At 42.3% G+C, this 13,629-nt stretch overlaps 1 protein-coding gene across 1 annotated transcript in view; it reads left to right on the top strand.

Moving 5' to 3' along the window:
• Nucleotides 1-12,678, top strand: part of CMYA5 (cardiomyopathy associated 5) — a 45,031-nt gene extending 32,353 nt beyond the window's left edge. The window contains 5 exon segments of the mRNA XM_035309994.1: nucleotides 2,090-2,234; nucleotides 9,540-9,673; nucleotides 10,279-10,378; nucleotides 10,936-11,112; nucleotides 12,043-12,678. Of these exon segments, the coding sequence (XP_035165885.1) occupies nucleotides 2,090-2,234; nucleotides 9,540-9,673; nucleotides 10,279-10,378; nucleotides 10,936-11,112; nucleotides 12,043-12,295 (809 nt within the window). The 3' untranslated portion in view covers nucleotides 12,296-12,678.
• The last annotated feature ends 951 nt before the right edge of the window (nucleotides 12,679-13,629 follow it).

Below are 13,629 nucleotides of genomic sequence, written 5' to 3'. Positions count from 1 at the left end.
CATAGGAACTCAAAAGCAAGAATGTAGGGAGTTTATTTTCAGTACTTCAGATGAAATGTCTGTAGGAGAAAACCATCTGATGGTATTTGCAGTTATGGGAACATTAATAGTGGATCAAAGCTGTGCCTCTTCCAGTTGTTGGGAACCCCCCCAAGGTGCTTCCCCATTGGGATTGCACTCACAGGCCTGTGGAGAAGGCAGGAGGAGTTCCCCTGTCTCTGGCTCCTTCACTTCCAAAACTCGCAGCCTTTCCTCCTGGGGAACACACTGTTTCCTAGACATTGTCAGTGAGGAATGATGGTGAGGGCAGCAAATATCCACCTACACCCCTTCTACCTGTCTGCCCAGGAAAGTGGTGGAGTCACCGTCCCTGGGGGTGTTCAAGGAAAGGCTGGATGTGGTGCTTAGGGACATGGTTTAGTGGGTGATGTTGGTAGGAGGGGGACAGTTGGACCAGATGATTTGGAGTTCTTTTCCAACCCTAATGACTCTACGATTCTATGCTCTAAAGGGATATTTGGATGATAACTCTGCAACGCTAAACTCCAAACCTGTCATTCAAAACTTATCCGATACTTATCCTGTATCTGAGAGACAGAGCAAGAACATAACCCATTTCCACATTTTGCATCTTGTAAGATCACTTTTGAGTGTGCAGGAATATTACTGGGAAATCAGATATGTGTTCTAATGAGTAAGTGAGTAACTGCAGTTAATTTGCTGAAAACTCAGAAGCACAGTAACAACTTTTTCTGGCTTTCTGACTCCATCTATTATCTAGGCAGATAATTTCAGATAAAAAAGTGTGTGAGATCTCGTGATGTATTGTTTGCACATCCATTACTGTGGGTATGTGTGTCCATTTCTGAATGCAGGCATTTGGAGATTTAGCTATTAATTTTTCATTCTCTTGAAAGAGATACTTTTAAAAATAGACAGTAATCATGTATGTCAGAAGAGAATTAAAGGACTATTGCCAAGGGAACTGCACAGATTTATTAGTCGATAAGAATCTATCCCACAGATTCTTTGCTCTGGTGAATACCTAGATTAGATGTTCCTGTAGTAAAACATCAAGTGCATCTTAACCTGGAACCTGATTTTCACTAAACCAGGAAATCAATATGTACTTCTGTTGTTTTAGTTAGTTAGTTAGTTAGTTTGTTTCCTTTTCTGATAATAAGAAATTAGTTTTGTTACAAAACAGAGTGCATCTTGAACGCTCTATAAGATTACCTTGTCATAAAATTGTCCCTTTTCCATCTTTTACCTAGTAGGCCTTCTGTTTGAAACTTAATTACTTTAAAAGCAAGACTACTTCCTATGACACCTTTAAATTAAAAACTTTTATTTTAGTGATTAATGTTAAGACTGTTTATCTTAGAGTCAACAGCAGATTGCATTGTATGTTGCTGTTCCCTGGAAAGAGATAGAGTAAGTGAATACAACTAAACAATTTTCAGCCTGTGATGTTGGGTGTGCTATTTTACACAATAGCTTTTGATTACTTGCATTCAGTGCACTGCTTTACATTCAGTTTTCTGTCTTGCAGTAGGGCTTGCAGTTCTTAAACTGAGGCTCTAAAAAAGAGAAATTACAGGACCGATTTTTAGAATCCGCATTGCAAAAATAAACAGGACATAATTAAGCAGAAACTCATCATTACCCCTCAGTTCTGCTGCAGTACATCTCTTTCTGATGCAGTTCATACAGAAACTGCTGAGGACAGGATTGAGGTAACTTGGGCAGGGCTATACACAGCAGAGTCTTGATGCTCTGCTCCATAAAGAATGATGAAAATGGTGAAAATGTGCTTGAGTAAAGGCATAAAAATCTCCTTGGACATTCTGAGGATGTGAAGGTATGCACATATATTCACAGTGACTTTCCCAATGTGTTTTTTTTCCCCTTGTAATGTAACCCTCTGCTGTTGAAACACAAATAAGCAAAAGATCATTGCTGGACAGGTAAAGTTAACTGTCCTTTGTTTTTTTTCTGGCGGGAGGTGAGTCTTCCTTTCCCTTGAGAGTATCTCACCAGCTGCTGGTACCTGCCTTGCAGTGCAGCTAATGTGTTCCTGTGTCTGCAGCACCTGCCACCCCCACCATCAAGGCTGAAGACTGCATGGTTTGTTGGGACACAGCCACCATACGCTGGCATGATGGCTCAGCAGCAGCAGAGTCCTTCACCCTGGAGTACTGCCGACAGCACTCACCGGAAGGAGAGGGTCTCAGGTCAGTGCTGCGGTTGCAAATGTTGCTCAATCAGATTAGGCAGATGTTAATGAGCGCTCCCCAGACTGCGGGTCATTACGCAAGAGATTATTCTGTCTTCAGCTGCGCAAGAAAGAAATCAGCTTCTGCATGCTGAAGAACTTAGTGGCTGGATACTAATCTATGAGATTAGGTAGGCTGAGAGATATAAAAATACTTCCTTTTTATTCTGCTTAACTGGACAATCCCTTTCATTTGGGGTCAAAACCCTGGAGATGTTGCACTGTGTGCAATCAACCAGAAGTTGCAGGGCTGTACTGGCTGGGGAAGCAATCACTCCCCCACAGCTGTGATGGCCCCAGGCAAGGCAGGAGAGGGCAGCTGAGCTCTGTGGGAGAAGAAAGTGGGATGGAGGAGTCTAGCCCAGTGTGCTCTCTGCTTTCTGGGGAACAAGACAGGAGCCAGCTGGGGAACACAGCAAGGACAATACTGGTATCTCAGTAATGTTGGTTATCCATCTGTGCATGGGCAGATCCCTCCCAAAGCACAACAGAGCCCAGTGCTGTCCTGCTCTGCATGCTGCACCACTCTTTGCAAAAATACCACTTGAGTCTGCAACAACCCAAAGAATAGCTTTGAAATTCAGGGTAGCATGTGCTTATGTGAGACCCTCTCTGGTTTCCCCTGCACTAAGTGTGAGTGGCGTACAGGAGAAGCCAAGATGGTACAGAGATACCACTCAGCAGTGAAACCATTGGCTGTGTTGAAATGCAGAAAAAAAATATGTGGTAGTCTGTATGTCCTTATTTTGTATTTTGTTGTTGTTGCTGTTTGTTTGTTTAATAAAACAACAGCAACAAAATTCCCCTTGCAATAAAAATTAGTTAAGTGGATTAGAGAGTTCATAGGTTTCTAGTAGACAAGTAAGTGCATTTGTGTGTATCTTGTTCCTTAGAAAAGTAGGCTAAAAACTGAAAGAAGAAACTTCTGCAGGGTTGAGAGACCTTGTTTCACCCAGTACCAGCATGCTGTGTTAATGCAAACAAGAGGAGGAGGAGGCATCTTGCCCAGATTTCCTGCTCTCTGGGAGGGCAGCCATGACCTCCTCTGTTTTATACATATTTCATAAGGCCACCAGGTTGCTGTCAAACTGCCAAAGTCACTGTTGGTCAGGGATAATGTAGCTGCTCCCCAAATCTGCGCTGTGTACTTGTCCTTAAATTTCTTTGCTGTTAACTGGAATTTCCTCTTTTTCTCATAACTGAACCAGCAAGTGTGTCCATTTCTGTAATCTGTGAGAGAGGTGTTGTTAACACCAAGCCATTTGCTAGTGTGGAGATAACTGTTGCAACAAGCTGCCAGAACTGACCCATTCCATTTTTCGAGTAAGCTCATGTAAAATCTAAAATGTTTATAATCATATGGAGTCACATTTGACTTTTTGGCCTTTATGTGGGCAGCAGCTGTCCTTTTACTCTGACAACTACAAAAAAATCACAGACGACAAAATCATGACTTTTCTCAGAATTGCTTCTGTTGAAAATCTCTCTGTTTGTGGAAGGGTTCTGACATCTTTTCACAGTGTCAAAGACCACCTTTTACCACTTATTTTCCCACTTATTTGGCTCTCTTTACTTTTCTAAAAGCAACCCCCCTAAGATTAACCTGGAAAGCTTAGTCCATAGGATGTTTCATGGATGGAGCATTTCTTTCTTTTTCAAATTTTCTGTTTATTTTTTTTTGTGTGTGTAAAAAATAGAAAGTTTGTGGATGGAGCATATTGCCTGTATTGCTCCCAACACCACTGATGTGCAAGTTAGGACTAGAAATCAATTCCTCATGTAGCTGATCAGTGAGACACATGGCTCCAGGTGGTGAGTCAGGTCTTAGGTGGGCTGAGTTGCCTTTTGGAAGTACGTGTAAGGAGTTTTGAGTTACTCTGTAAAGTACCTATACTCGGTGGAATAAAATGGTGTGTTTATACCCATCTAGGAGCATTTGAGCCTTGAAATGTATAGTTTCTATTGGCTACTTTCCTTGAAAGTTCAGAGTATGTCCTTCACCCATTTCCCGAGCAACATTCATCTTGGGGACCTGCCAAACACACAGCCTTCTGACAGACAGCCTGTGCCTCTCATGCTTGCCCCAGTCCCTTAGCTGAGCAATTTCCCTGTCCCTGGGTGGGAGTCCAAACACATTTCCCAGCAGCCCTGTAAAGTTCATAAAGCTGCTCTCAGGGGCATAGCGAGTAAGCAGCAGTGAGGGAAGAAAACTAGTGGGCAATAATGGTTAGTTATCTCACAAACTTCACTTGGAGAAAGTGATTCAGCCTCACCTTGCATGGCTGTTTTCATGCATGCTGTTCTGGAAGCTCACATGAAGCAAGGGACACTGCCAAGGGAGCAAGCAGGGTGAAATGCCCCCATAAAACAGCTGAGGCCATGTGTGGAGCCCCTGGATGGGACCAGCCCATTGTAGCCTTCAGCATGTCTTTGAGCAATCCCAGCTCGCCAGGGAAAAAACTTGAGGAACCTCTAGAAATAAATCCACACAAAAATTTTTCTTCTACATACCATCAAAAAATCTAGATTTTCCTTTCTGGGTTCTCTTTGCCAACTTGGCATGGTTTTGTATAAAACGGTGTTAAAACCTTCTACAACCACAAGTCCCTGGCCTGCTGCTGTGGTTTTAAAGCTCCTCATTGGGTTGATTCTTTTTCCAGAATCTTTATGCAGCTTTGAAATGTTTCTTTCAGTTTCCAGAGCTCTGCTATTTTCTTGCTGTTCCGACTCTTTCTGTTGAGAAGTCAATGGAACTGTGGGTGGAAGATGGAAAACGGTGAGAAGTGTAGTCCAGGGATTAGGTGTGTGGGCTGTTCAGATGGAAGCCATGTATCACATCATGAGAAATATGTAAGACTCAAGGAGACAGAAATTAGTACATTATGCGGTGAGTTCACAGAAGTGGAAGTGACTGAATGTCATCCTCTCCACTAATGGGAGACTGACACCACTAGTGACTGAAATTTTCCGTCTGCTCAAAGGACAGGTCTAACACTGGAAACAGGAGAGCAAACCTCCCTCCTGCTGTTTTGCCCGTGACTCTTCAGCCAGCTCAGGAGGCAATGTGTAGAAAGCATGGTATCTTCCTCATCTCTGCCTGTTCCGAGTCTGACATCTTAGACAGAGATGAAGACCATTGCAGATGGTGCTTTGTTAATCTAACATTGTAACAGTCAGAGCCAGGGCAGAGGAGAGGAAAAGAAGCATGCAGCACAGCTGGAAGGGAACTCAGAGAAATTTGCTCTTTATATTTAGCTTCTAGGGCTTTTTTGCACTCATGGTGTACCCCTTTTGTGTGCTTCTGCATCTGTCTTTGGAAGCCTGCATGCCTTCAGCTATGACTTGGTACCTGCACAGGTCTGGAGGTGTTGTTTCAGTGTGATATTGGGGGTGGGAATTACAATGACAACACAGAGGCTGTTCTGAATCACTATGAGGCATATCATTTGCTGGGTTTCTGAAATATCCTCTAGATGCTGCTTTCTTGAAATAAATGAGGATGCTGATGAGAGAAACATGCATCAAAACACAGCATCAGGTTTTCCTAAAAACAGGGGAATCACAAATGTAGGAGACGGTTGCTGCTTGTCAATTTAAAGGTGAAGAAGCATGTAACTCCTTTCTGCTCTGCTTTGAATAGTGTATACCTGAAATTTGGAGCCTGAATTTTGAAACGTACAGATTACTTTTAGGAAGATAAAGAGGAGATACACCAAATATTTAAATTCAATGTTTCTTGAATTTCTGTGCTCTGAAATTTGTATCATGATACCAAGATGTTGTGGGGAAAGTGTGATGTGATAATACTTATGCTAAAAGCCAGAATGCATCATGCTTTGACAATAACATTATTACATTTCCAATCACCTATGAAGTAGTCAGATACATTTTACGTAGAAAATAGTTGCCACACAAAAAAAGCTGCAGTTGCATTTGTTTTTCTTTCATGGCCAAAATTTCATGCTTTAGGCGAGTTTGAGAAAGACCTAGCTGCAATGCTTGTTACAAGAACTCAGAAATGAAACAGGCTTTTACCCCAAACAATCAGGATATTAGAAATGCATTTTCCCTTCCCTTCTCCCATGCTTGTCTTCTGTTGCTGTAAGCTGGGTAGCAATCGTACCCTCTTTTCCTCTTTACTTTTTCATTACTGATTACATGGTTAACCTGAAGCATGAAAAACAACAGTAATTGCTAAGAGCCTGAGAAGCCCTCAGTATTCACTTTCCTCCCTCACCCTATCCTCTAGACAGAAAGACAGCAGCAAAACCTATTTCTTCTTTGCACTCAGTTTTTCATGAGCTTGGATCTGGCTCAGTGTTGCAAGTGAAATTCCTTCTTGTTGGCATATACTGTTTCATTAGTTGGCAGCAGCAGTACTGTTTTTTAAGCTATAATCATAGCTAAAAATGATGGACTCTTACTCTTAGGCAGCTTAGAGATGGCAAAAAAAAAGATTGCCAAGCAGAGAACACTATCTGAAAGCCTGATCACTTTTACTGACCAGATCTGCTTAAAGTCCAGGCGTTTCCTTCTCACTGTTACAGCTGAAAAGAGGTATGGTATTGCTCTCATATTTAAACACGCAACCAAATTCTTCTTTGAAGAATGGCAAATTTGAAAGAAACACAAGACTGAACTTGGATGGCTGACCCTGTTTTCAGTCAGCTGGACCCCAAATCTGTTCTGAATATCCAGGCTCTGGGATCCACACTTCAGAACATGCATATCCCAGGTCTACTTCTTGCACTAAAAAGTACATGCCTACATAGAGTTAAAAACATTTTTGTGTTTTACTAAGTAGCCATCAGTTAAATAGCTAATAGTGAAAAAAGAAAATATTTTCTAATTTCTTTGAGAGGGCGCTGTCTTACCTAACATTTTCCAGAAGACAGAAGAAGGCACCACAAAGAGAGCATCACTGTGCTTAAGACACATGGACCTACATGTTGCCAGAAAAAAGCTTTCAAGGAATATCTTAGTGTATCTTCATCTCATCTCACCTGCAACTACTTGCTCAAACTTCTTTCTGGTGATTTGTGCTTTAGATTCACACCCAAGACGTCAAGATGGGCTCTTAAAGAGCAGATTGGACTAGACTTATCTAGGAAGCATGGAAAATTTCTTCAAAGCTTGGGTGTCCACTTCTTTTCCAATTCCTCAGCTTCCACCCCCATTTTCCTTTCTATTGCTTCCTCTGTATTTGCCTCCTTGCTCAGTTCCTATGTTGTATTTTTGTTCGACAAATCTTTCCTTTTTCTCATGTTCCCTGTACTCAGACAAAGCCTTTTTCCTGTTTCATATGTGAAGTCCACTCATGAGGTTGCACCTCTTCCCTGAACCTTCCAGCAAGAAGTGATCATCCTGCCTAACTCCCAGAGCCTTGCTGAAGTGCTGTCATGGTTAGGGCTTTGCTTAATTACAGGGGTGAAGTGAGAGTGCAATTGCTTCCATGTCTGGGCAACCCGCTTCTTTTGTTTACTGCATTAGTTCTAGCACTAATGTAACACATTCCCCAAGGCAGCAAGGCCCAGTGCTGATCACACAAGAGCTCCAAACTGTCTGAAATTCTTTTGAATTGGGAAGATCACAGAGGCACCCAGAGCTTTTTCTCAATGCTTTCAATCACTTTTAATGTCAGCTCTCAGTACAAAATACACATTACAGACTAATAAGGATGAGGTACCAGCCTTTCCCCAGGATGCTGTCCTCCTGGACACAGAGCTCTATGTGGTGTTAACAGGAATATGCTGTGTGTAGGACTGTGGGATTTTAGCTTTGTCTGATAAATGCAGCAGAGGGAGGCGTGTTAAAAATCCTAATGGACGAGCACTGATTATTCTTCAGATTGTGCTGCTCTCTGGTGGGACTTACTGGGAAAAACATTCACAACAAATGAATAGCAATGATCTTACTTCACAGCTGACTTGCCTGCCTTACCTCCTCTGGGGTCACAGTAATTAGTGGTGGTAAAGGTGATTTATTTAATCTGGCTCCCCGTGGAGACATTACCTGCAGGAGGCAGACAATCCTGAGCTCCACTCTCAAACCCTGTTTGGAAAGGAAGGTGCCTTGCGTGCTCGCTAGAGACAAATCTCCAGCTTGTGAATTTGCTGGAGTGCAGAGCAGCCCTCCTGCATTCAGCTCTCCCTCTTACCACTGAGGTTATTGTCTTTCAGCCTGGAGGGCAGGGGCGTTATCTCAAAAGACATGTATTATGTTTGAAAATTAAATACGTGCCTTGAAAACTTCCATAAGCATTTTTTGGAGGAAATTGCCTAATCTCTACAGATATACAGTCTTTACCAACAGGCATACTGTGCACCGGGTATACACCGTCTGGCTTTGCCATGTGATGCAAAGATGAGGAAAAGCAGGACCCATTGTGTGAGAATCTGTTAAGCCAATCTTTCATATTCCCAACAATATATAAAATAAAATTGGCATTTTTCTAGCCATCCAAAGTACCTTCACTGGTGCTTCGAAGTGCCTGTGAAGCAAATTGAGTGGGTGCTGATTCTCATTTCCCTGCCGTGTGTCAATACTTCAGTGGCTGAGGATTCAAGGGCTTGAGTTTTTTAGACACCTCCAAGAGGAGGCAAAGCAGGGCACTGTGCAAAGGCAGTTCTCCTGCTGCTGCTTTTTTCAGAACCAGCCTGTTAGAGGGCATGGCACAGTGAGCGAGACACAGCCAAAACTTTGTTGATGAATGGTTAGTCAGCAAGGCATTCATAATAAGAACTGCAAGGTTTGTATGTGGTCTTAGAAAAGAGTATCCCTTCTTTTGGACCAAGAGCGTGTGCCCAGACAGTACAAACACAACAAGAGTGTTCGTAATCATGCAGCTGAATTAATTACAAGCTTTTTTTTCTTCATAAGCTTGTTCATTTTATAATGCAGACTTTGTACAGGAGGTTGATAAGAATTTGATGCTGTGCTGCTAGCATTTTATGTGATGACTTATGCTGCAAAATAAACATAAAGTCAGTGTGGCACCAAATGACTGCACTGAGTGAGAAGGAGTTAAGGAACAAAGGTTTGAAAATTTATCAGACAAAGTAGTCAGGATACCTCAAGGGAAATTGCAAAGCTCCTGCAGAACCTGTTTGTTTTTGAAAACAGTTATCACCTTTCTGTTTTGGAGTTTCTCTATGGTGCCTGCTTCAATCAATAGTCAACAATATGTTTAGGTGGCTTAGATTAGTCTTTCCTTTTTTGTGTATCTGCATGCATTTTCATGTATGAAAATCTTAAATATTTGCAGGTCTTTTTCTGGTATAAAGAGAAATGAATTGAAAGTATCCCTGGAGCCCAATGTGAACTATTTCTTCTACTTGAGGGCTGTCAACACATTTGGGACAAGTGAACAGAGTGAAGCTGCTCTCATCTCAACTAAAGGTATATCACCATTTTCTGATGTCAAAACAATGGGGTAAGTGGGCAAAGCAGTCAAGTATATAATTTTCCTCCAGAAATCATAACTGAACTTTCCATTATGGGAGTAAGAAAGCAATTGAGAAAAAAGGCACCATATTTTATCTCCTTAAAATTAGCACAATCTGAGACTACTTTACTTGAAGTTGGTAGTTGTCTGTCAGTTTAAAAGTGTTTTGACCTCAGGAGCAAAACTGTTGAATTCTCTAATTCTGTCAGAGATTGAAATTATTAAATCATTCATCGTTCTTCCGAGCCAGCCTCGAAATTCAAATTTGCTATTCTGAAAAAGCAATTTATTGAAAATTCAACCATCTTTAACACCAAAGACTTCTTTGACACCTAGCTCATTAGTTTTTCGGACAGTATAACTTGTTACAATCCTTGGGCCTGGTTTCCAGAAGAAGAGTCCTTGCATTGTTGCAGGTTTCTGTAACTCTTACCCGCCAGCAGGCACAACTCTGTACAGCTAAGGTGACAGTAGTTGTTATTTAATATATTATCATTCATGTCATGCCAGTGTTGATAGCCTCTCTGAACTGGTGTTTCTTTTTTGTGAATTATACCAGGAACTCGATTTCACATACTGAGTGGCACAGCCCATCCCGCTTTGCAAATCTCCCCAGATGCAACTGTGATCTGCCTTCCCGAGAAAGCCAAATTCACTGGGTGAGTAGCAGCATGCTGGGCGCAGCCAGCCTGGGGGATTCTGGATGGGCAAAACTCTTGCTTTCCTCTCTAGGCAGCTTTCACACATTACTGATTTTGTAGAAGCACTGAATTTTTCAGTCATGCAGCCCCTGTACATTATGTGACAGACCTCCTTTAAAACATTAAAATCCTTCAATAACACTGGTAGCAGCAGTGATGTAGGTGCTAGGCAGAGTTCAATGTTGAACTGAGGAATCTCCACAGAAAGTCAAAGGCAATGGTCAGAGAAAAATTACCTACTGGGACAGCTGAGTTTGCCTCAGTCTGTAGTCACTGCTTAATCCTTGAGTGCACTATAGTCTCAAAGAAACTTGTTGCTGCACTGAAAAGATGAGATTTGTTGGTTTATTTTTGAATATGTTATGGCTAGAAGTAATCTCTCCGTTCACTTTGTTCCTCACTTCGTAATCCATTAGTAATTTTAGATGAAGCTGCATGATGTAACTGTAACAAATATCACAATATGGTTGGTCTATCTGCACACTCACTTTACCCCATGCCATTTCCACAATTAGGTTTCCATCAGTCCTGGGTGAACTGCTGCCTGCTCGGGGACGTCATTACTGGGAAACTGTTGTCTCTGCCTGCAGAAGCTACAGGATTGGGATTTGCTATGAGACAACACCTCAGAGCAGTGTCCTGGGACTGAGTGATAGTTCCTGGTGCATGCACTGCTGTCCTACACAAACCAGGTAAACCTGAGTGAGTCTGGCTGCTTGGGAAGTTACTTGTCTGTCCTGTAAACAAAACTGGTGAGCTTCAATAATGTCAAGAGCAGAAAGGGCCTGTCTGCTTTCTTTCTGAAAATTTTGTAGCAAGTAAAGGACAACTACAAAGTATCTTTACACCTCCTCATCTTAAAAAAAAATAAATAAATCTTATAGTGCACCTTAAAAAAAAATCTCAAACAGGCCAACTTAACTCCCTTTACGCAGCCAATGAATCAAAATTCCATTTATTACTGCTTTATCTTTCCAGGATAATATCCTGAACCATTCCACAAAATGCCACCAATGTCCTTAAGCACAGTCGTTACAGAGTCTATTTCCAGCTTCAAGCCTCTGTAGGGAATGCCTTCTGGTGCCTTGCCCTTCACAGCAACAGGGACCCACCTGCTACCGGGGCAGGACTGCAGGGTAGTCGTCAGGAGCCAGTGTCAGGAGGCCAGGGTAGGTTTGTGAGTCATAACCCTCTTAATGATGTGAAGGTGCTCTTGAGGTAAACAAGTGTGGTTTTTTTTGGTGTGAGATCATGTGAATGTATGAGTATAACCGGCTAAATGAAACATCTGAGATAAAAAGGGCTTAGCCATAGCATTGCTCATGCTTAAATCCCCACAAAGACATGTAATAAGAAAGATATAGGTGAATACCGTTTTAGCAAGTCAGCTTTCAGCATGAGTGTTTGAAAACGCTGAATGAAACGGCTCATCAGCATGCTGGACAGGGCTTTGAAGCAACGCCATATTTGCTAAGGTAGGCAGGTTATACGCTGAGCAAAATTCTGTTGCAATGTGATATGCTGCTGTATCCCGCTGTTAATAGGTGGGAATTAAGTGGTACATTATTTCTGTTAAATCACAATGAGGAGGCTCACTGTGTTTACTTTCCATTTTTCTGCAGCTTTCTTTACAGATTTTTTCACACGGGCGTGATGAGCAATGTCCATGTGACGGAACAGCCAGCCCGGATCGGCATCTTGTTGGATTACAGTGGTGGCAGACTGTTATTCTTCAATGCAGAGAGAGGACTGGTGCTGTTTGCCATCAGGCACAAATTTACTGATGCTGTTCACCCGGCCTTTGCCCTGGAGAAGGCTGGAGTGCTTACCCTACACACAGGAATGGAGCTGCCAGAGTTTGTGAAGCACAGCTAATTCCCTGCTTCACACTCTCAGGAATACTAACAGTTATGGTGTTAGGGTCAGGGAGGGAAAGGGGATAGTCAGGGAGGGATGACAAGTTTTCTCTGATGAATGCTATGTGCATGGCTCTCCCTCACATCGTCAGTAATTGTAGTTAGTGCTCAGCCACATAATCACCTTGAGCCCGGAGAGAAAACAGCACCTTCAGATGGAATGTGCACCTAGTGATATACACAGCAGTATTTTGGAGGAGGAAAAAATGATTTGTTATATATGAGCATTAAGGGGGGGGAAATGTACTTTCCCTGTGAAAATAATGACAGTGCTTGCTGTCTTTTTAAAGTTGATGATGAGCCTGTGTATGAAATAAATGCATCTCTCACTGCAATACATGACTTCTTTTGTCAGAAAAAGCCATCATTTCTTCATTTTCCAGGACAATCAGAGCTGAATCCAAGATGATGTGTTTGAAAAATGTGCAAAACCTTCAATAACCGCAACATCTTGCAGGTTAATATATCACGTGTTATTGTTGACCAACTCTTTTCCTTAAATACACAAGAAAACTTGGAAACTTAGAAATCTGTATGTTTGCAAAATGAGTGAAACCCAGACTAGTCTTCACATCAGTTGTGTGAAGTTTGAGTATACAACACCTGCCTACCCTGCTCACATCAGACTAACAGAAGCAACCTAACTGTGTTTCAGTAAATATCTGTACCTGTAAATAGGTACTCATGAAAAACATGTATGAGGAAACATAACATCGGTGCTGAAATCTTTTCCTATATTTTTCATCCTCAATTTGTTGAGTGGATGATTTCAGTGGTGAAGGGGAGGTTGCCGCCTGGGACCTAAGAGTCAAATTACCAGCAACCTTCTTGTGGATTGCCCCTTTTTAATCACTGCTTCTTGCCTTTGCACTTGCAGATTTTATGTTTCTAATTTCAGGCTTGTGGACATTTCTGTGAGCCTGCTGTGCTCTGCCCAGTTATCCACACCGGCACCAGAACCACATCAGCCAGATGCAGTTTTTCAGGGGGGTTGAACGAGGCAGGCTGAGTATGGTTGATGCCAGCAGAGGAATAGGATGATGATTTTTCTCCTTGGCTTGTTCAAACCAAGTTTCAAAGCACCACACAAATCAGTGGTACTGCTTTCTTCCTGCCTGCCCCAAAGGCAGAACATATGAGGGCCAGTGGTGCCAAACGCCAGTGAATGCCAGGCAGAAATTAATCTTAGGGAATGTGGGTGATGGTTTTTATGCTGTGCCTGCTCTGGCAGTTTCTGCCATAGGGGATTGCTTTGCTGGACTCACTTCTGCGCTCAGCTGAAGAGCCATGCCC

Source organism: Oxyura jamaicensis, chromosome Z, assembly GCF_011077185.1.
Source record: "Oxyura jamaicensis isolate SHBP4307 breed ruddy duck chromosome Z, BPBGC_Ojam_1.0, whole genome shotgun sequence".
NCBI classification, from domain to species: Eukaryota; Metazoa; Chordata; class Aves; order Anseriformes; family Anatidae; genus Oxyura; species Oxyura jamaicensis.
This window is presented reverse-complemented; position numbering and strand designations above follow the sequence as displayed.